We start from the raw sequence: 23,852 nt of genomic DNA, 5'->3' as shown, positions 1-23,852 counted from the left end.
TAATAGTGCATGATAATGATCTCTTTTACTGGTTCTTATAATATTTACTAGTTTATTTTTATAGGTCTTATATTTTTTTCTGCTTCTTCAGTTCTCAATTTTAAAAACAATTTATATAAATTGTTTTTCTTTTTACATGTGTTTTCTATGCCTTTCGTTATCCATGGCTTACTTGGGTCTTTATGCTTTTTGGAGACTTTAGTTAATGAAAAATGTTTATCATATAAGGAGATTATGAGAGACTGAAATACTTCAAACGCTGTATTTGGGTCTTCGTTTGAATAGACCTCGGTCCAGTTTTGTTTTTCTAGGTCTTGCTTAAAAGCATCGATGGAGCGTTGGGTTCTTAGTCTTATTTCTGTTATGTGAGTTGTTGACTTAGCTTTTCTATCAAAATAATTATGAAAAACTGCAAAGACAGGTAGGTGGTCACTTGTGTCATTAATGAGAAGTCCACTTTCCATTTTATGATCAATCTTATTTATAAATATGTTATCTAATGTGGCCGTGTCAACTGTTATTCTGCTAGGTTTCAGGATTACTGGGAAAAAGCTGTTGCTGTACATAGTATTTATGAAGTCGGTTGTTTTTTTGTGTCCATTTGGGTTTAATAAGTCAATGTTAAAGTCACCACATATTATTATCTTCATTGGGATCTGTATTTCCCCGACCCACCCTCACCCATTTTAAATCCATCGGATTAAAATAAACACAATATGATTTTCTGGGCAGAATAATGTCATAGTTGTTAGGACATCTTCCTCACAATTTTGAGACTCGGGGTTAAAATCTGACTTCTGGCCTTCCTCAGTGGAGTTTCCATTTTTCACTGCACTTGTCTCGGTTTTCTCTCCACATGTTGAAACTACTTCCTAAAATTCTCCCCAAAAATGCTTGTTAGGTTAATTTCCAATCCTAAATTATCCATTGGTGTGAATGTCATCGAGAATGGTTAAAAACTACCAAGACATTGAGTCTAAGTGGGCCATGTTTCCTGTTGTTGAGGCGGTCGAATGGCCATGAGGTGGTCAGTGCACGTTGTGGTGGTAATCCCCAAAGATGTCAGTGGACACCGGTGATGAGGGATGCCATCAGGCTGATGTCAACTCTAAAACTCACCCCTCTGGAAAAACTGATTGTAATTAAAGGGGTTTTTTGGTGTTTTTCAGCAAATGTAACGCCCATTATAATTATGGGCAGAGACTGCTTATTTTTCCAAGTCGTAGCCTGTCTCTTGATTGAAGAAAGGAGGCAAGCCTTGGAATCATTTTTCCTGGCTTGCTTTGTCACGTTCTGTTGCCACCTAGTGTTTGAAAAAGATGAATAAAATCGTCACCTGAATTCTTAGGCTCCCATCTCTCTACTCTTCAATTTGTGAAAATACAAAAAGTCAAAAGTTGGGATTTTACTGACATGAAATGTGAGCTCCTATGACGAAAAACCATTATCACCTCCACAAAATCAAACATCTTGTGCTGATCGTATTTATATTTTTACACATCTAAGTGGGCAAGAAAAGGGTTACAGTTTTCAGACATTTCACAATTCAAAAGTTTTGTTTGCTTGCAGGGCCCCGCAGCTACCTGGCAAACACGGCCACTGTTGAGGCATCACTTTGCGTTTGACTGCTGATGCAGCCAATTTCCTGTAGTCGATTAAAGTAGTGCTCTCATGAGCCTTGCTTTTTTGTTGTTTTTGTATTTGTTTTGTCACTTTGTGTTTGTTGTTACGTCGTGTGGACTTGATGTGGACTTTTTTCAGCATTTTTTGGCCACGACATTCATCAAGGAGGAGACTCTGTGCTCGGTGGTTGCGCCTTCTCGGCAGCATGGGTATACCAGCACTGTTTTTGACTGGGAGGAATGTCGGCGCCATTTGACTGTCGTTGCTGGACAGTCCCGGGGCGCTTGTGTCTTGCGCCTGTAATGGGCAGCATTTTTCACAGCCCCGCTTTGTTCAGCGGAGAGATCGGTGCTGTTGAACGGTCTGCGGCTGGATGGAAGTAAGTCTTGAGGAGCCGACGATGAGAAGAAAGGAGCGTTAGCGCGGAGCGCCGATGCGGATTTGGAACTGGGAGTCGCGGCTTGGAGTTTGAAGCGGATTACGTGGGACAGGAGAAGTGAACTCATCTCTTTTCGTCAATGGGCGCTACAGCTTTGTGTTTGCTTTCAAAACTTAGCTTGTAGCAGACGTGTGCACATTTCCAGCATGACGTCTCTGATCCACTGGTGAAAGGACACTTGGATCCTCTCCTCTTTCATCTAGAACTGCTTCAGACAACAAAGTGTATGCAGAAAAGTGGTGAAGATTGCACGACTGTCTGTGTCCTATGTGTTGTGTTATTTTGACTTCAAAATGGCGCCGCGAGAGTGGCTGCCTTTCCAGCAGCTCCTATATTTTGTTGTTCTACTTCTTCCTTTCATAACTTTGCTGCTGTGAATTGGGAATTTCTCCACTGCAAGACTAATAAAGGTTTTCTTATCTTATCTTAATTTCTAAAATTCTTCAATTTTGGATTGGCAGCTGCACGACAGCCCCTGCAAGTTGGCCTGGCAACATTTCAAAGCTTGATTTTGAAGAATCCAGCACGCCCGTGACCCTGGGATATGCGATGCCGAAAATGGTTGGATGAATAGATAGACTTTTAAATATTTGGATTTCCAGCATGGAGGATGACACTGGGTGTGGCCGCTTAGGATGCATTGTTTTCACATACGCGTGACAGGTATGCCACCTGGAGATGGACTTGGAAAAAAAAAGAACTCAAGCTCATGCTTGGAGATTTAGATTTATTATATAACGACTTACGAACAATGCATCTTACAAAAAGCCTTTCGGAACCGTTGTGTTCATATGTTGGGGACTTATCCGATAAAGCAAATCTGTCATGAAAGAAACCGCATGTAATATGCCAATTTCCTCCTTCTCTCATAAGTGAGCCATGGAGAGGCAAATGTGATATTTTCAGAGGTTGAAGTGGGTATAAGCAGAGATGTCCACATAAAGTTTGGTGCTGGTCGGTTGTTTTTCTTTTACATTATTGGGGGTTGTTTGTGCCATGACTTTTAGCGTGAATGGTTGTTTGTTTATATGTGCCCTGCGATTGGCTGCTGCACTTTAGGCCCTAAAGTTTCGGGTGTACCCCAAAGGCTGCTGGGATCGGTTCCAGCACGCCCGCGACCTTTGTTAAAGGCTAAGCGGCTCGGACAATGGATGGATGGATGAAAATTTGTCTCGTTCCCTCGCTGACTCCCACCAAGGCATGGGAAGAAGGGGGAGTGGGCGTTATTATCTGATTCCTCCGAAACAAATTGAAATTGCAATATCACTTTCATGATCAAAAAATACATAGAGGTTTGGAGTGAAAAATGAGCCGTCCCGGTCGGGCGTAAACAGTTCTTTGAATAAGTGTAGGTGTTATGTTTTTGTTGAGGTTACATTTGGTACTGTTATGTTTTTGTTGAGGTTACATTTGGTTTTGTGCCCTCGTGTATCCCTTTTTGTCTCCACCTGTTCTCGTCATCCGTGTCCCTTGTGTTTAACCAATAACATGGATGACGAGAACAGGTGGAGACAAAAAGGGTACACGAAACCAAATATAACCATAACATTAGGCTGCCTATAGTGTATTTGAGTAAAGTGTACTTTTACCACGGCAGCGCTTTTGTGTTGCTTTGATTCAAAACAGTATTGATGCAAGAAGTTCCACGGTAAATGTTTATTTTATTGTATTTATTTATTTATTTGTTTATTTTATGAGTAACCGTTTTTCTTTTTTTTTCCATTAGTTTTATACACAATACTTCTATTTTCTCTACGGTAAGAGTCCTTGCGACTCGTTTTGCTATGACGTCATTGCGTCCCACCCAGAACATGCGCCAAATACAGGAAGTTGGACAATCAGCTGATCCTGCTGCTTCTTGTTGATTCCCGAAGTTGCCGTTGTTCGGCGACGCTTTAACCCCGAGGACGGAAGACGGCGGACGGCTCAACAAACACGTGACGAACGGGGACGTGAGGAATTTTGAATAAGCATCCGCGCTGCACAAGAGCTCGCTCCCAAACTGGGACCCTCGGTGGTGGTGGAAGGGAGAAATAAAGAAAGACGGACAGATAGACAGACAGCCACTTAACCCGCTTTGTGTATTAATGCCATGGCCGTGTGATCTGCATTGCTTATCGCCTCTGTGATAACCACAGGGCATTTCCTTAATATACGTTGTTTTTTTTTTTTCCTATTTGTACTTAATTCTCACGCAATAAGCGCAGCTAGCTGGGTCGGCTAATGTTAGCGAATAGCGCAACACAGTGTTGTTGTCCTGCTCGGTGCTTTCGTAACTGGCCGATGGTGACCCACGATTCTAGACTTATTTCAGCAATACTGACAGCTGACTTTGTTCATGTCAGGTTGGGTGTCAGGTTACGTAATTTGTTCGCAAAAGTCGAGAGCAGCTCACCTGGTAGCCTGTTACTAAAATTGTAACTTGCAAGGCTGTTTTTAATCTTGTGTTCATTATTTTATGTATTTGATTCAAACTTTTTCTTTCCCGCACACTTGTAATGTTAGTTTCATATGTGCCACATGAAAGTGGTCACTTATTACTGGAAAGTTTCACGCTGATTTCCGCGCGTGTATTTGGTGGCTTGTTTATGTTGGGAGTTATGAATTGAAGTAGGCAATTCAGTGTTCAGGGTCGAGACAGGCAAAAAGAAGTGAGGGTCCCTCAAAGGGTCCCATTGTGTCTTAAGGTGAGCCGCCCCCTACTACTTGCCAATGCTGGATCTGGAAGTGGTGCCTGAGCGATCACTTGGAAATGAGCAATGGGAATTTGCCTTAGGTAAGTGTTGATATGAAAATAGCAGTATGTGCATATTTGAGAGAAAATAAATCAAGACGTTTGAATTTGATGCTGAGAAATGCTTTTTATCTTTTTGAATTTGAATGCATTTTTACAGTTAGGAGACAGTACTTCAAATGTTTACTATACCATAGCACAATAATAGTGACCTAGGTTACCACGAAAGACAATTAATAGCTACTCACGTCGATGGAAATTGCGGGTTCTGTATGTTGCCGCATTCTGAAGGATGCTTTAAGTGAAGTGAGAATCAAACCTGCAACCTTCAAGTTACAAGATGCCTTGTGTTGTTGTTGTTGTTGTTGTGTCCAGGCATGCCATTGGCCCAGGCTATCTCTATTCTCCAGAAACACTGCCGCATCATCAAAAATGTCCAGGTGCTTTACAGTGAACAGGTGAGATGGCCACAATGTCCTGTGTTTCACTCATTCACTCCGCAAAAATCTATCCATCCATTTTTCAACACCGCTTAGCTTGAACAGGGGCACGGTTTGCTTAAAATAATGGGGTCTTCTGTTGCCGACCTTGCCAACATTGAACCTTTTGACACTTGCTCAGTTACCACCTTACTGGTTTCCATTTAATTGTTTTATAGTCGGGTCGGGTGCAATGTGAGCTGGGCGGCAGCCAAAGGCGGGGACCCTGGCGGTCCGATCCTCGGCTGCAGAAGCTAGCTCTTGGGACATGGAATGTCACCTCTCTGGCAGGGAAGGAGCCCGAGCTGGTGTGTGAGGCAGAGAATTTCCGACTGGATATAGTCGGACTTGCCTCCACACACAGCCTGGGTGCTGGTACCAGTTCTCTCGAGAGGGGTTGGACTCTCTTCCACTCTGGAGTTGCTCAAGGTGAGAGGCGCAGAGCAGGTGGGGGCTTACTCATTGCCCCCCGGCTCAGTGCCTGTACATTGGGGTTCACACCGGTAGACGAGAGGGTTGCCTCCCTCCGCCTTCGGGTGGGTGGACGGGTCCTGACTGTTGTTTGTGCATATGCACCAAACAGCAGCTCAGCATACCCACCCTTTTTGGAGTCCTTGGAGGGTGTGCTGGAGAGTACTCCTGCTGGGGACTCCCTTGTTCTGCTGGGGGACTTCAATGCTCACGTGGGCAATGACAGTGAGACCTGGAGGGGCGTGATTGGGAGGAACGGCCCCCCCGATCAGAACTCGAGTGGTGTTTTGTTATTGGACTTCTGTGCTCGCCACGGATTGTCCATAACGAACACCTTGTTCAAACATAAGGGTGTCCATATGTGCACTTGGCACCAGGACACCCTAGGCTGCAGTTCGATGATCGACTTTGTAGTTGTATCATCGGATTTGCGGCCGCATGTTCTGGACACTCGGGTGAAGAGAGGGGCGGAGCTGTCAACTGATCACCACCTGGTGGTGAGTAGGCTCCGCTGGTGGGGGAAGATGCCGGTCCGTCCTGGCAGACCCAAACGTATTGTGAGGGTTTGTTGGGAGCGTCTGGCGGAATCCCCTGTCAGAAGGAGTTTCAACTCCCACCTCCGACAGAGCTTTTCCCATGTTCCGGGGGAGGCGGGGGACATTGAGCCCGAGTGGACCATGTTCCGTGCCTCTATTGTTGAGGCGGCCAATCTGAGTTGTGGCCGTAAGGTGGTTGGTGCCTGTCGTGGCGGCAACCCCCGTACTCGCTGGTGGACACCAGCAGTAAGGGATGCCGTCAAGCTGAAGAAGGAGTCCTATCGAGCCTTTATGGCCTGTGGGACCCCAGAGGCAGCTGACGGGTATCGACTGGCCAAGCGGAACGCAGCTTCGGTGGTCGCCGAGGCAAAAACCAGAGCGTGGGAAGAGTTCGGTGAGGCCATGGAAGCCGACTTCCGGACGGCTTCGAGGAAATTCTGGTCCACCATCCGACGTCTCAGGAGGGGGAAGCAGTGCACCACTAACACTGTGTACAGTGGGGATGGGGCGCTGCTGACTTCGACTCGGGACGTTGTGAATCGGTGGGCAGAGTACTTCGAAGACCTCCTCAACTCCACCAACACGCCTTCCTTGGAGGAAGCAGAGCCTGGGGACTCTGAGGTGGGCTCTCCTATCTCTGTGGTTGAAGTCACCGATGTGGTTAAAAAGCTCCTCGGTGGCAAGGCCCCGGGGGTGGATGAGATCCGCCCGGAGTTCCTCAAGGCTCTGGATGCTGTGGGGCTGTCCTGGTTGACACGCCTCTGCAACATCGCGTGGTCAACAGGGAGAGTGCCTCTGGATTGGCAGACCGGGGTGGTAGTCCCTCTTTTTAAAAAGGGGGACCAGAGGGTGTGTTCCAACTACAGAGGGATCACACTCCTCAGCCTCCCTGGTAAGGTCTATTCAGGGGTGCTGGAGAGGAGGGTCCGTCAGGAAGTCGAGCCTCAGATTGAGGAGGAGCAGTGTGGTTTTCGTCCCGGCCGTGGAACAGTGGACCAGCTCTACACCCTTAGCAGGGTCCTCGAGGGTATGTGGGAATTCGCCCAACCAGTCTACATGTGTTTTGTGGACTTGGAGAAGGCGTTTGACCGTGTCCCTCGGGGAGTTCTGTGGGGGGTGCTTCGTGGGTATGGGGTACCGAACCCCCTGATACGGGCTGTTCGGTCACTATACCACCGATGTCAGAGTTTGGTTCGCATTGCCGGCAGTAAGTCGGAATCGTTTCCAGTGGGGGTAGGACTCCGCCAAGGCTGCCCTTTGTCGCCGATTCTGTTCATAACCTTTATGGACAGAATTTCTAGGCGCAGCCGAAGCGTTGAGGGGATCCGTTTTGGGGGGCCTCAGTATTGCATCCCTGCTTTTTGCAGATGATGTGGTGCTGTTGGCTCCTTCAAACAGGGCTCTCCAACTCTCACTGGAGCATTTCGCAGCCGAGTGTGAAGCGGTTGGGATGAAGATCAGCACCTCCAAATCTGAAACCATGGTCCTCAGTCGGAAAAGGGTGGAGTGTCCCCTCCGGGTCGGGGAGGAGATCTTGCCCCAAATGGAGGAGTTCAAGTATCTTGGGGTCTTGTTCACGAGTGGGGGCAGGAGGGAGCGGGAGATCGACAGGCGGATCGGTGCAGCGTCTGCTGTGATGCGGACGTTGTATCGGTCTGTCGTGGTGAAGAAGGAGCTGAGCCAAAGGGCGAAGCTCTCAATTTACCGGTCGATCTACGTTCCAACCCTCATTTATGGTCACGAGCTATGGGTCGTGACCGAAAGAACGAGATCCCGGCTACAAGCGGCCGAAATGAGTTTTCTCCGCAGGGTGTCCGGGCTCTCCCTTAGAGATAAGGTGAGAAGCTCGGTCATCCGGGAGGGGCTCAGAGTCGAGCCGCTTCTCCTCCACATCGAGAGGAGCCAGATGAGGTGGCTTGGGCATCTGATTCGGATGCCCCCTGAGCGCCTCCCTGGTGAGGTGTTCCGGGCATGTCCCACCGGGAGGAGACCCCGAGGAAGACCCAGGACACGCTGGAGAGACTATGTCACCCAGCTGGCCTGGGAACGTCTCGGGATCCCCCGGGGAGAGCTGGAAGAAGTAGCTAGGGAGAGGGAAGTCTGGGCTTCCCTGCTAAAGCTGTTGTCCCCGCGACCCGGCCCCGGATAAGCGGTAGATGATGGATGGATGGATGGATGTTTTATAGTCGTAGCCCAGAAGTGTTTGAAATCACTTTCTTTTACTTCAATACCATCAGTGGTCAATCAGATTTTTTTTCAATAGTTTGGAAGTGTTTACAAATGTGAAATGACATGATGATAAAAATGACATTTTATGGTGAACCTCACATCAAAAACTTTAAAAAGCCAATGCAGTTTAGAAGAGTTATTTAATGATTTACCATTTAGAATAAAACCTTGCAAGGTATGCGGCTTCGTTTTCTGAAATTCTTAAAATTGTTTTTTCCCCTAAATTTTAGTTAAGTTGAACAACAAGGGGCATTTCTTCTCAAATTGTTGCACTGTCATAAGTCATTCATCCAGTGTGTTTCAGTTGTCAAAAGACCTCTTACGACCACAACATTCTGGGATTGAAGAATAATTCAAGGGGGAAAAACAGATTTTAGAGCAATTATCTTTTTGTCTGTTGAAAAATGGTTTGTGGTGCTCATAAATGTTGTTAAATGCCAGACTCCAATAATGACCTTCCGCATCATGTGCATGTTGGACGTCTCCACAGTCCGCCCATCGTAATGTAAATTAATGAATTTGTTCATCTCCTCAACAGACACCACTGAGCCATGACCTCATACTGAACTTGACTCAGGATGGGATTAAACTGCTGTTTGATGCCACAAATCAGAGACTCAAGGTGAAATCCGTACGGACAGTATTTTTGTACTGCCACCGCCACAAAGTTGATTCTAAAGAAACGATCTCACAGCAATGCGATACGCATGAGCACTGTGCCGTATTTTTTGACAATTTAGGTCTCATAAACCAACTGCATAATACTGTTATGTTAATTTTGTGTCATTTATGGGCCGTATCCCATTCAACTAAAGGGAGCAGTGTATTGTTACATGCCGACTATTGACTGGTCTGTTTGTTGACAGGTGATTGAAGTGTATGACTTAAGCAAAGTGAAATTGAAATACTGGTGAGTATGTACCGTTCATCAAAACAGTGTCCTTGTACATGTCATTCCCTAAAAAACTTCCAATATGTACAAAATGGATCCTTTCGACATCTAATGGCCGGAATTTTAGAGTATGAGTGCTGCAGCGCACAGTTTGGGTGATCTGTGTTGCTCAATACACGAAGTTGAACACAATCAATTGCAGGATGCTGACTCTACTCCAGTTTGTTTGTATCAAAAGAATGTCTTCCCAAAGGAAACAATGGGAAAAGCCATCAGATGTTCCAGGGCCAGACTGTTGCGATCATAAAATCTTGACTGTCATCAGGAAAGGCAGTTAGAATGATGACAGGAGTGAGAAAGCTCAGTAACACGCAGGCAACAGCTGCAGGTCATCTGGTATATAGCTTTTGTACCCAACGCACACTTTTTATTTTCCTCCTTTCAAGCAGTTCCTGAAATGTTTTACTCAATATTGTACTGTCATTTGGCACGTGATAAAAATATTTATTCAGCGCTCTAATAATGTACACAAAGGCATAGTGGATACAGTCCTGGAGCTCAGGAGCTATATTTATTGTGTGTACCTGAATATTTTTATTTTTATTTTACTGAATACGGTCCGTAATTTTTTATGGTAGAATGACAGTGTGATTTGATTTTGATTTGAAAATGAACAGGTAGGCATGCTAGTCGTGCTAAAATGAAGGAGACGTCCCACCCACGCGTGGTCATCTCAGAATCCTTCATTTTCTTTTCAGGTGGCATGTCCAATACTGTATATTTGTATTTTGATTACATGAAACAAAAGAAAAGAAACTGAAGCAAACTTTTAGAAACAGAAAAAAATCAAGTTTGGTGTATTTTTAAATTAATTTGCATTATAAAAGTCAGAGGCCCATAACAAAGGGCACCATGGCAGTGCTTGCTGAGTAAAATGGCACCTCTCCCATGTTTTTTTTTTCCGGGTTTTTATTTTTTAGTTTTTTGGGGGGGCGGCAGTGTTTGTTCTTTTTTCCTTAGCAGATGTGAAGTTAACCACCTTCCACGTTCACCAAACAAGCTCCTCACTGACTCTAGGCTTACTCTTACTATTTTCACCATTTTCTATTACGATTATAACTTTTAACATTGCTTGTATGGGCTATTTATTGTTCATTTTATGTTGCAGTACAGATGACATTCAACTCGGAGCCACAAAATGCACAGCTTCAATTATTCGACCCGTAATGGAGTTAGCTTACCTTTTAGTGTGTTCTTAAAACACTTTGTATACATCCAGTGAAATGAATATGTTGCATTAACTTCTGATGTAATGTTGTGTAGCAGATGGTTGTCTCACTGTCTCTACACTCTGTGTGTGTTTTTCAAGTGGAGTCCATTTCAATTCTCAAGCCATCGCTCCCACTATAGAACAAATAGACCAATCGTTTGGAGCCACCCACCCTGGAGGTACACTTTGCTTGAAAACATTTCTCATTTAGACACAATGGAAAAATAAAGGATACAGAAATATAGGAATGGACCTTTTGTGATTTGTTCTTGTATGTGCTGAATCTGCTTTCCCCTTTCCCATTTGTGTCCAGTTTACAATGCAGCTGAGCAGTTGTTCCATCTCAACTTTCGAGGACTTTCATTCTCCTTCCAACTTGACTCTTGGAATGAGGCTCCAAAATACGAGGTGAGATTGTTGCAATTGTTGTGTGTGGCGGCACTTTTTAAGGCTACATTCAGACTGCTGTCCAATGTGATCCCCAATTCGTATTGTTTGTTAAATCTGATTTGTTTTTAATTCACTTGTTCATATGATAAAAGCAAATGTGACTTCTCATGTGAACGAAACCCATCTGTGAGGTGAAACTCATGCACTTAAAGCACATCGAGTGACTGACATAGTTCAGGTTTAATGGTGAGATACCCCAAATATAGACACGGATAAGGAAAAAAGTGCTGATTTACAGAAAAGCGCAAAAAAATATATATATATATATACAGTATATATATATATATATATATATATATATATGTGTATATCCATCCATCCATTTTCCGAACCGCTTGATCCTCACTAGGGTCGCGGGGGGTGCTGGAGCCTATCCCAGCTGTCTTCGTGCAGTAGGCGGGGGACACCCTGAATCGGTTGCCAGCCAATCGCAGGGCACACAGAGACGAACAACCATCCACGCTCACATTCACACCTAGGGACAATTTAGAGCGTTCAATCAGCCTGCCATGCATGTTTTTGGAATGTGGGAGGAAACCGGAGTACCCGGAGAAAACCCACGCAGGCCCGGGGAGAACATGCAAACTCCACACAGGGAGGCCGGAGCTGGAATTGAACCCGGTACCTCTGCACTGTGAAGTCGACGAGCTAACCACTGGACTACCGGGCTGCCCTATATATGTATATATATACTGTATATGTGTGTGTATATGTTAATTGGTCGCTACTTCGCGGATTTTCATTTATCCGGTGGTTTTGGTCCCCATTAACCGCGATAAACGAGGGATTACTGTAGTCGATTTTAAGAAAGATATTTTGGGGTTCAGCCATCTTGCTAAAATTCACTCCGCCAGCACATCTGTATGTTAGCAACCGTTTCTAAATTGGTTACAGATATAACAGCAGTTTAGCATAACAACTCCAAGTACATTTTTGAAGCAGGATTAAAATTGCTTAGTTTGTCTCATCATTATGCGCCATGTTTCAAATTAAAGGTGTCTTTCAGAATTTAGAACGGTAGCGGCAATTTAGCCAAAGATCAGCTCAAAGTCACGGCGTCTGTCTCAGATTAAAAGTTGTTTACATCTTTCCAGATGAAGCATTCCTACCTACTAGAGAACTGAGCCGCATTACAAATGCACTGTTTCCAATCAGTTCAAATATGAAGGCATTTTCCCTTCAAAGGCATGTGGCTGAGTTGATCAGGTCATCCTAATGGCTCTCTGATCATTCCAGAAAGTGTATCTTACCGCAGCGGCTGCATTAGTTTTCATCGTAGACTTGACTTTGGTTGGCGCAGTGTTATGTAGACTTGTGAGGACTATCTTTGCGCGTTTCCGTACACAGCATTACTCGCAGCTGTTTTGCTTTTGGCAGCCTAACTTTGTCATGGGTTTGGCCTCCCTGCAGATTCCACATGGGGCCATGGTCAAGAGGATGCACATCTACACTGGCAACAACCTCCAAGAAACAAAGTACTTCACATGCACCCAATTAAGCTCTTGGCCGACTTGATTTTAATGCGTTCTAGCGTTCAATGTGCGCTTTTGTCTTGTACTCAGAGCACCAGCGATGCCATTGGCCTGTTTCCTTGGTAACGTCTATGCAGAGTGTGTGGATGTGCTGAGAGAGGCAACAGGACCAGTGGGGCTAAAGTTCCACCTACTCACTGCGGGTAACACCTTTCATTGCCTATTCCCACATTATTCAATAGCCAGACTTCAAGAATTGATTTTTTTTATTATTATTAGCCATTCAGGTGTCTATCAAACAGACTAATGTTATTAGAAGCCATACCATAAAAGCTTTAATAGCACATTATACTCTTATTTGCAATCTTAACACAGGCAAATGTGCACAGAGCAACTGAAAGCGATGGACTTGCCCAGTGTTTGCTTATTCATTTGTTTCCAATGAATGTGCAGGTTGTGGTTCCGGAGTGATGGGTGATGCTAAAGTGAGGTCCTTAGAACGAAATATCTACTTTGGAGACTCCTGCCAGGAGGTTCTGGGTGCTCTCGGGTCACCGCATAAAGTATTCTACAAGTCTGAGGACAAGGTGTCAAAACTCCTCTTTCTTCTCCCCTCCTAAATCGGTGTTGTTTCTTGTTGAAAGAAAACACCTTTAATCGCAGTGAGGATGCTCTGCATGTGTGAGTCAATCTTCTCTACACGTGTTCTGCTTTATTTCAGATGAAGATCCACTCTCCATCACCTCACAAACAAGTTCCTTCCAAATGTAACGACTACTTCTTTAACTACTTCACCCTCGGAGTGGTGCGTAAGGACATACCCGGAGAAGTTTGCGTTGCTTTTGTGTCACTCTTTTACAGAATTGTAATATAATGACTATTTTTTTCTGATTTGTAAGTGAAGTACAACGTAGCTTGATGCTGTGTTTTTATCGCATGTTTTGAATGATCCATTAAGGGAAGAAAATGTCTCACTTGGTCGGTCATGGCTGGTTAATGTTGTCGGTGCTTCCAACTTATTCATGCTAATAATAATGCTAACACATACATACATTAGCCAAAGAGAGCCTTTTTCTTCTGTTACGATCATAGCCTCCCTGGACTTATCACCACTAAGTAGGGTTGGGCAAGTCTCGAGACTCCATTCCAACAGAATCTTTCACCTTTTAAAATTCCACTTCCCCAGTTTGATGCTCTCTCTGTCAGAGACCCAAATAAGAACCCGATTGCATCCGACAAAGAAGTGCGCACACGTGCATGTCACACGTGTGTACCCAATGCCAATTACAAGTGTGGCTTAAAGTTGTGAAAAAGAAATGAATGGCTTCAGTTCAACACCTGCAAAAATTTACAATGTGCAAAGAAGGTTGCACGACATGTATAAGTTAACAGAAAGTTTTGAAAGAACAGTGTAGCTTTGAATGAAGAAAGCGTTGGTTCTGTCCTAAGAATGCCCTAATTTTGGATTCAGCCATTTATGTATTTATTGAATTTTTATTTTGCAGGATATCCTTTTTGATTCAACAACTCATCTGGTTAAGAAGTTCGTCCTACATACCAACTACCCGGGACATTATAACTTCAATATGTAAATATCTTGCTCCATTTTTTTTTGGTATTCCGAGACCTGTGGAATTTGTTTAGATTATTAGTATTATTTGCAAAGGTACATTTTTTTAATATTAACTCTGCCTCATTTTGCACTGCAGATATCATCGGTGTGACTTTAAGATTTCACTTCTCATAAAAAAAGGTGAGGCACCGGATCCTCTACCGTTTGTACTTTATTACCCTCATTAGCAACGCATATTTCTTTTCTCTCAGGAGGAGCCGACTCTCAGACAGAGGACTGCGTATTGACCACTTACAGCAAGGTTAGTCCTTTCCTGAACTTCTAAACTGCTGTCTGGAAACTGGAAGGAGATAGTTATCTTTGAGATGAGCAATCATATCACATCATTACGAGCATCCATTCGCTATCAATACAGAAATAGGTTTTATGTGGGGGTTTTTCTGTTGATTTTAGTAGCAGTATAAAATCACAATCGCTTTAGCAACAAAGGAACGACATTTACAGCAGAAATTTATATACAGCTCCAAAGGTTTCCCAAACAGTTCTTCAAGATGCTTTCCTGTTTTTTTTGTGGTTTTCTGTGACATCATACCTTTGTTATTTCCTCTTTTTGACAAGCATATGGGCTTGTAAACTTAACACAAGGTAAGCAAGCGTTGAGTTTTTCCATTACTTTCTTTTTCATTGCCAGTGGGATCAGATTCAAGAACTGCTGGGCCACCCAATGGAAAAACCTGTTGTGCTTCATAGGTAATGAAATAAATGATTTTTATGGTATTTCTCCACTTGAAATTGTGCTCCAGACGCACGTAAAAAGGATACTTCTACACAGTATTTCATCGAAACATTTTTAACAAGCACATCATTATTGTAGCGTCACCATAACACAGACAAATCTGCTTAACAGGTCCTCATCTGCCAACAATACCAACCCCTTTGGCTCCACGTTTTGCTTTGGACTGCAGAGGATGATTTTTGAGGTCAGTTTGTATGTACTTTCAGTATGAGTGAATGTCGAGTCCCCTCCAAAAAGAATTAGAACGGCAAGGGAAGTTCCTCAGTTGTTGTGGTCTACTGAAGTCTTCGGGTTTCAGATCAAGAACTGCAGCTTTTATTTCATGGGCTTGACATCTCGATGCGTTCAACAACTCGGTACAGAGCACCTTTTGAACCCACCCACTTTTCAAGTGACCAAAAGTATTGGAGTGTGGGACTGAAGGGTGTTTTGAGTTGTTGTTGAGGTGTTGCCTTTTAAGCATTAGATATAGCCTTTTTTTGCAAGGGATCGAGGGGCAGGGTTTTCACGTGTTAAAACTGCATTTGCTGCTAAGCAAACATGAATATCCGACGGCTGCCTATGGAAGAAAAGCAAACCGTTTTGAAGTTGAGAGAAGAAGGAAAATCAGTCAAAGCCATTACACAAATGTTGGGCATAGCCAAAACATCAATTTGCAATGTCCCGATAAAGAAACTACTCGTCTACTGGGCAGCCAAGGATATCAATAGAGTTGTGAAGAAACACCCACAGACGACAATCCATTAATTTAAAAATGTCTGCTTCAATACATTTCCTCATGTGAAAAGTGGGTAACTTAAAAAAAAATGGTGCTATGTCCTGAGATGGTAAACATATCTAGATGTATCCATCCATCCATTATCTGATCCGGTTATCCTCACGAGGGTTGCAGATGCGCTGGAGCCTATCCCAGCTGTCTTGGGGCAGTAGGCGGGGGACACTCTGAACTGGTTGTCAAACAATCGCAGGGCACGACATTGACAAACAACCATTTGCGCTCACAATCACACCTAGGGACAATTTGGGGTGTTCCGTTAACCTGCCATACATGCTTTGGGAATGTGGGAGCAAACCGGAGGACCCGGAAAAAAGCCCACGCAGGCACGGGGAGAACAATGCAAATTCCACATAGGAAGGCCTGGAATTGAATCCCAAAACCTCTTCACTGTCAGGCACACGTGCTAACCAGTCGCCCACTGGACCATCTCGATGTAAATACCATGAAATAAAAGCTGGAGTCCTAAACTTTTGTCCAAAAAAGTAACCAAAAAAAATGGTGGGGTCGGGGAGATATTGGACCCCTTGATATGGGCTGTTTGGTCCTTGTACGGCCTGTGTCAGAGTTTGATACACATTTCCGACAGGAAGGTGCATTTGTTTCCAGTGGGGGTTGGATTCAAGCCAGGGCTGTCTTTTGTCACTGATTCTGTTCGTAAGCGTTATGGACAAAATTTGGACAAAAAGACGTTGAGAGGGTCCAGTCTGGTGGTGGTCATCAGCTCTTGCTGGAGTGGTCGAAGAAGGAGCGAAGCTGAAAGGCAAAGCTCTCTATTTACCAGTCGACCTACGTTCCTACCCTTGCCTATGGTACCGAGTTGTAGGTCGTGACTGAAAGAACGCTATCCCTGATACAAGTTGACGAAATGAGTTTCCTCTGCAGGGTGTTACGGGCTTTTCATTCGAGATAGGTTTGAAGCTCAGTCATCTGAAAGGTGTCTCAGAAGGGAGCCAGATGAGCTGGCTCGCACTGTTGAATTAATACAGCTGTAGCGGTTGTGAAAGCGCTGTATAAATAAAGATGTATTGTGTAATACCCCCTGGATGCCTCCCTGGTGAGCTGTTCCAGGCACGTCCCATTGGGAGAAGACCCCAGGGACGACCCAGGAGGCGCTGGAGAGACTATGTTTCCTGGCTGGCCTTGGAGCATCTCGGGATAATCCCATAGGAGCCGGACGAAGTGGCTGGGGAGAGGAAAGTCTGTCCTTTCCTGCTTAAGTTGCTGCCCCTGTGACCCCACCTTGGCTAAAAGACAGAAAATGGACAGATTGCTATAGACGTGTTTTACAAGACAAAGTACTGGAATGGAATTTTTGCTCTAGCTAACCAATCAGAGCCTGAAAAAAACCCAGGTCGTCGAGAGCCAGCGCTCTGGTCCGACGAGGACCAATCTAAAATCTTGGTCAATATCGTTCAAGGTACATCAGCCAGCACTTAGTGTATGATTCTGAAGGGCCCATGCGAATCAGATTGACATGGCAAAACATAGAGACTGAAATCTGGGTCATCCTGATCCATATGTGCTGAAAGGAGTGCAACCAAGCGGAATGTTTATACAGAACTGCAGCCCCTTTTACACTTGCCATCATCGAACCGTTTTTGATTGCCGCCCTGCGCTTCGGGAACTGTGGGATGGTGACGTTGCCCTTTGGTTGCATAATTATCTGAACACGTGAAGCAGCAACAACCATTTGGACGGTCACTTAGAACTTCGGCACAAGTCCTTGCTTCTGCAGTTTTGTCTGATTGGCACAAGCAACAAAATGTCCGCTCTCCCATTATGCCTCCCATCCACCAAATTGCCAGGACGGCAGTGTGAATGTTTTGGCCCCACCGAATCAATGCAGAAAAATGCAAGCTTTTACAAACTGTTTGAAAGGGATTAATGGCACGGTATCGCAACTTGGTCAATTAACCAGAGAACAAGTTGAGTCATCATATTTGTTTGGTCTTTCCTCAAGGTGATGCAGAATAACCACATCGCATCAGTGACGCTCTACAGTACTCCACGGACCACCGGCCGAGCCCAACCTGAGGCCGGTAGCAGCATCTCCCACTGAACAAGTAACCGGACAACTGCATCTCATTCTGTCTTGTTCTCAGAGTTGAAATTAAGTAAGCCACAAATACGACACGGCCATTCTTGCATTAAATTCAGAAACGGCCACAATTGCATTAGTTTTTCTGTTGGCTTGCAAGAATCGCGCTCAAGACTTGTCTGTGTTGGAGAACTGGCACTTAGAGGAGCTTTTGCCCCAGAGGAAACATCACGTAGACGCTGTGATGAAAACTGCATTCGGGCGGAACGGAAATACAGGGAGTGAAATGCAACTGAGAGCTGCTCTGAAGCTGTCCTGCCGCTGTGGACTTGTGGAAATCACAACCAAGAAAATCTGCTCCGCTCAAAGTCAAACGTAAAATATAAACGTGGGCTTGATTCTGGGACTCGTCATGAATGAACCCCAGTGCCAGCCAGCAGCTGCCGCCCGAAGACGCCAACCGATCCAGAGAGAGCCATCAGACGCTGCAGAGGACTGATAAATGGAGAGACGGCAAAGCCGGCTGATCCAAAACTTATTGGACAATAAAGGGACCAAGCATTCAATGGCGGAGCCACATGTGACGCCTCGAAGCGGAAGTGTTCAAACATGGCTTCCCGAGTCACTCCCATCGACCCCAAAACGATCACCCGCATGAGTTAGCCTGCTGAATCATCTCCTATCCAAACAATGAAGCACACTAAAGGCCAGTTTACTTTGTTCCAAAGAGAGGTCAGCGTTAAACTCTTGTCGACGTGCACACAAACGCTGCATGAACTCGACAGACGGGCTCGGATTAGAGTACAAGCACAAATTGGCCACCTTTTCTTTTTTTTAAATCCCGCATGTTAGAAGCATTGAACAATGCCCCCATCCCCATTTTCTGTGCCCTGCCTCAATCATCATCCTGTCACTATTTCCGTGTACTTTTTCTTATAGTAAGGTACCACTTTGCACGCAAATGCACCTCTGTACTTGATTGCCGGGTATGTTAGGAGTAAGCACGTTGAAAAATGTTTTTTTTTTCCTTTTTGGGGGTAACAGGGCGGGGGAAACGGTCTTATTCATTAAATGACCAAGTTTAGAGAGTAGATTGCCCTGTAGCGTGTTGTGTGTGTCGACACACCTTCTGTTCCTTTATGCCAGGTGCTTACGTGCCTGTGTAGACTACTCTCCAACCCGGTGACGCTTGACTTTTCATCCCTCAGCAACATCCGCTTTCTCCTGTTCATTTGGCTGCCAAATGCAAACGCCAAAGACATTTCAGGGTCATTTTGTTCTGGTTTGCTGACCTCACCTGTAACCGTTTCATGCTGTGTAATCGCGTCAGGCAAGAGGTGGGTTGGTATGTTGCGTTTGGTTCCTTCCCACGACAAGCTGTTTGATCATTTTTATTTTTATATGCAGGTCCATCCATGTACAAGTATGCTCTTTGTCCTCACGAGTAAGCCAATTCATTACACGAGTAGAATAACTACACGTGTTTTTTGACTTGACCGTATTGGCCCGAATATAAGACGACCCCCGCTTTTTCAAGACTCAAGTTTGAAAAAAGACTTTTGAACACCAAATTAATTTTTATACAGAAAATAATTACAGTACATCTGAAATAAATGATTCTAACAATATATTTAAGAGAAAAAGCATGTTATTTTGCCTCATTCAAATCTTAATATCTGAACATTTAGATATGTAAACTAAAGTACAATCACATTCGTAAATGAATGGCTTCTGGTTTATGAAATGTAAATCACATCATAACTTCTCCTCAGCTGCCGGTTAACCTGGCAGATCTTCGACCCACTTTTCTCCAGATTGTCGCTACGTTTCTCCATTTTCTGTTATCTCTTCTATTATTTTCTTCTCTTTTCATTCTTACCGCTATTTTTTATTTTTCTTCTTTGTGCTACCGCTATTTTTATTTTTAGTCTTCGTGACGGGTTCACTTTGGCCTGGCGAGTCAAGTTCAGCATTCGCTTCAATGATATCTGACGCCATCTAGCGTCCTGAATGGGTATAATGTCTAGACCCTGAATATAAGACGACCCCCACTTTTTCAGTCTTATTTCAATGCAAAAAACACCGTCTTATTTTCGGGCCAATATGGTACTTTGTGTGACTTTTGGCCTATTAGTATGACCTTAATCTGGATAGATTTGTAAACGGCTTTCCAATGTCCTCCCGTGTAGGACAACTTTTCCAGAAGAAAAGCTGCATTCATTCAATCTTCCACGGTTGAGGGCAAAGCGTAGCACTGTGGTACATGTACCTCAATCTGGATTGCAAGGATATTGCGTAAATGCACAAATGTTTTTCAAGGCATTCCTGCACATCAAGGCGGTAGAAAAGCCTCCCACTAACTACAAACCTCATTCCGATGACATTGGGAACCTTGTGTTAAACATAAATAAAAACAGAATACAGTGAATTTCAAATCATGTTCAAGCTACATTTAATTGAATACACCCCAAAGGCTGCAAAAGCAATAGGTCAGGTGGCAAAAAAGCCTGAAGAAGTTGAGCACTGCTGTTTGGAACATCTCGCATGTGGGGGCCACGACAGGGTATCAAAGGAGCTGCCCTGAATTGCTCTGTCATTCACATGATTACAAAACTATCAAGGAGTATTTGTGCCATAAGAAAAATAGTCGCACACAATCTTGACACGTGAAAAAAAAACAACCTAATTGGATGTTGAAATTTCAGCCAAAACGTTAATGCCACTCGGAGACCCGCAGCCACTGTCTTCCTTGATACTGCCAGAGAATTGGGGCCCCCTGGGGAAAACATATCACTTAGCAGCCCACCAATTCAATACTACTTTTATACATAAAATTGTAAATACGCTTTTCAGTCAAGAGATGATGTCACGGTTATCTCTTGTCCGTCCCCTTTCCTGCGCCCTTGTCGATGCCTGCTTTGTATTTTTCTGGGAGTCGAATAAAATAGGAGCATTTGTTCAAAACAGAGCTTGTTGATAAGTTCAAACTGCTGTCGGTGTTGATGTGCCATAACGATGCTTTTTGTATTTTGGGTGTTTGTTTGTTTGTTTTGTGGACACATCATTCTGTCAGTCATCTTGCCATCATTATTTTCGGCTGGCCCAGTCCAGTGGTAGGGAGGACGTACTTACTATGCCACATGCACGCATAGAAAACAATAACACGCACGCACAGACACACACACACACACACACACAGCATGTTGATTGGTGCAATAAAAACATAATGGGACAATGTCATTGCAGTCTGTGGAACCGAAAGATATACAAACACTGTTTTTAACTCAAACCTACATGTGATGTGGTACCTTCTCAACGCCGATTGGCTTTCACCGTCAGTGATGGATGGACTGGGCCAGCCTGAAATAATAACGCACGGTCGACTAATGGACTTTCATGTCCACCGTTGTTTGCTTTAATTGCAACAGCGTAAGCCTTTATTCTTCAAAAGTACACTTTTTCGTGAAAGTGATTTTTTTTTCTCTCTCTCTGAAATGTGGACATTTGTCCTGTAATATTTGGAATTTATTTTTATAAAATAACACTTTAGACATCGTCTGGGTAACATTTTACTTATTTTTATTCCAGGACTTTATTTTTGTAAAAATAGCCCTTCATTGTTGCAAGTATGGCCGAAATTCATGTGTACTGTAATTCTACCAGCGTTGTTGGTTTTCTCTTGACAGCGTGACCCTCATGCACCTTTTTGGTCGGTCATTTCTCTTTTGCCGTGGAAACTAAATCCTTCACATTTGGACTGCAAAGGAGAGCTGCAAAAATAGTTTTGGGCTCGTGTCACAAGTGGAGTCTTAGTTTGCTTACTGCAACATTTTTACTGGTAGGAACAGCTGATGCAGAAGGAACATTATTTGCTTCGTGATCTTTCCTGTTCTTGTTTTTCCACTTGTTGGGTTGGAAATATTGTAATTATCTGAGAAGAGTTGTATTCAAACGCTTACTAGCAAATTGCTTTGGTGTAAAAAGAAAGCAGAAAAGGAAAAAAAACTGCTGAACATTGTGCCTCATCTCCCACTGAGCCTCTTTTTGACTCGTCGTGATATCCTTTGTAAAATAGGAAAAACAATTCCTTGTACATACAGTAGAATGATAATGGACAATTGCATCTCTTTGGTGAGTGAGTGTTTATATTGCCTATCATCACAGCATCTTACATGCTGCTGTTGACGTCTTCTGTCAATTTCAAATTTTGCCTGTTCAGATTTATTGCATTTATTTTATTTTTTTGTACGATACCTTGATGTTTTGTACTTTTCTTTTGACCTCTTTAGAGTGGTGGCCATATTTACACCAACCACCAAACACTCATTAAAGCTTGTCTCAGCGTTTATACAGTGTATAAGATAAGATAAGTAAACCTTTATTAGTCTCGCAATGGAGAAATTCCCGATTCACAGCAGCAAAGTTATGAAAGGAAGAAGTAGAACAACAAAATATAGGAGCTGCTGGAAAGGCAGCCACTCACGCGGCGCCATTTTGAAGTCAAAATAACAAAAATAACACAACACAACACATAGGACACAGACAGTCGTGCAATCTTCACCACTTTTCTGCATACACTTTGTTGTCTGAAGCAGTTCTAGATGAAAGAGGAGAGGATCAAAGTGTCCTTTCACCAGTGGATCAGAGACGTCATGCTGCAAATGTGCACACGTCTGCTACAAGCTAAGTTTTGAAAGCAAACACGAAGCTGTAGCGTCCATTGACGAAAAAGAGATTGGCTCACATCTCCTGTCCCATGTAAATCCACTTCAATTCCAAGCCGCGACTCCCAGTTCCACATCCACATCCGCATCGGCGCTCCGCGCTAACGCTCCTTTCTTCTCATCGTCGGCTCCTCAAGACTTACTTCCATCCAGCCGCAGACCGTTCAACAGCACCGATCTCTCCGCTGAACAAAGCGGGGCTGTGAAAAATGCTGCCCATTACAGGCGCAAGACACAAGCGCCCCGGGACTGTCCAGCAACGACAGTCAAATGGCGCCGACATTCCTCCCAGGCAAAAACAGTGCTAGTATACCCATGCTGCCGAGAAGGCGCAACCACCGAGCACAGAGTTTCCTCCTTGTTGAATGTCGTGGCCAAAAAATGCTGAAAAAAGTCCACATCAGGTCCACACAACTTAACAAACACAAAGTGACAAACCAAACCAAAAAACAACAAAAAAAAGCAAGGCTCATGAGAGCACTTGCCGACGGCCGCCTACTCGGGCGCCATCTTGACTTCCATTCCATTACAGTATGCTATACACTGTATAGATTCCACTGAAAGGTGTCCCAATGGTGAACTAATAACCTTGTAAATAGTCTTGGTGAGCTCAGGCCAGCTTCATGCTGTGGTGGCCCATTGGTGAAGGAGCGCATCAACTCAGGTGGACAGATCTGAACCGGCTTGCAAGACAAGCTATCCATTTGTGCAGATTGTCTTTCATTTCATGGGCATGGTCAGTGAAGATGATTAAGTTTTAATTTATAATGCCTTGTTTTGCTTGTAATATTCCCGTCACGTTAAGACTTTGTATTTGTCAGTTCTGTTTCCATCACGCATGCAAAGCGTTGACCCTCCAAGTGTAACTTTTCCAATCCATTCTTTCAAAACGTTGGCGAATGTGCTTGATTGAAATGTGGTAACATGATTCCAATGTGACGATGTATATTTTGAATGCTAATTCCTTTGATTGTGGAAGAAGAAATGAGTGGCTTACTCAGCATGCTAAGTGAAGGGCAAATTGGAGTCCACTTAGCGCGTCACCTCCACCACCTGCTGCCCAAAGTGCTTTTACAAAGCCTCACATTCACGCATACAATAAACGCAATAATTACAGTAGATTGTACAGTTTTGCTTCTGGAAAATGCTCTCGAAGCATTGCAACATTTGTGCTTGTTGACTTCAAACTGCAACCATGCAAGTGAACACAACGAGAACACCTTTTGCACAACTTTTATGAGTGCAAATGATCAGCTCATTAACATCCAGGATTAATTTTCTGTGTGAGAAATGACCAAAAGAAAATAAAAATGAACAATCTGGATGTGACTAACATTTGGAAGGCTCT

General features: G+C 44.0%; 1 protein-coding gene across 5 annotated transcripts; it reads left to right on the top strand.

Annotated features, from left to right (window-relative positions):
* Positions 1-3,861: 3,861 nt before the first annotated feature.
* On the top strand, positions 3,862-23,833 carry phaf1 (phagosome assembly factor 1). Of its 5 annotated transcripts, none has more exons than XM_086108522.1 (17): positions 3,862-4,838; positions 5,172-5,254; positions 9,050-9,133; positions 9,378-9,421; positions 10,773-10,852; positions 10,987-11,081; positions 12,534-12,598; positions 12,686-12,798; positions 13,049-13,182; positions 13,317-13,400; positions 14,101-14,183; positions 14,305-14,348; positions 14,420-14,469; positions 14,860-14,918; positions 15,076-15,148; positions 17,703-17,805; positions 18,001-23,833. In XM_086108522.1, exons 1-16 carry the CDS (start codon positions 4,775-4,777, stop codon positions 17,799-17,801), a joined length of 1,254 nt encoding a protein of 417 aa, XP_085964648.1. In that variant the 5' UTR covers positions 3,862-4,774; the 3' UTR covers positions 17,802-17,805; positions 18,001-23,833. The 5 variants fall into 5 exon arrangements, 3 of the variants coding, with proteins under 3 accessions (XP_085964648.1, XP_085964646.1, XP_085964647.1); XR_015100638.1 differs by having other exon boundaries at positions 3,863-4,838; positions 17,703-17,856; XR_015100637.1 differs by having other exon boundaries at positions 3,863-4,838; positions 17,703-17,856; positions 17,941-23,833.
* Positions 23,834-23,852: the final 19 nt, after the last annotated feature.

This window comes from Hippocampus guttulatus, chromosome 4 (assembly GCF_054856545.1).
Source record: "Hippocampus guttulatus isolate MCC_2025c chromosome 4, RoL_Hgut_1.0, whole genome shotgun sequence".
NCBI classification, from domain to species: domain Eukaryota; kingdom Metazoa; phylum Chordata; class Actinopteri; order Syngnathiformes; family Syngnathidae; genus Hippocampus; species Hippocampus guttulatus.
This window is presented reverse-complemented; position numbering and strand designations above follow the sequence as displayed.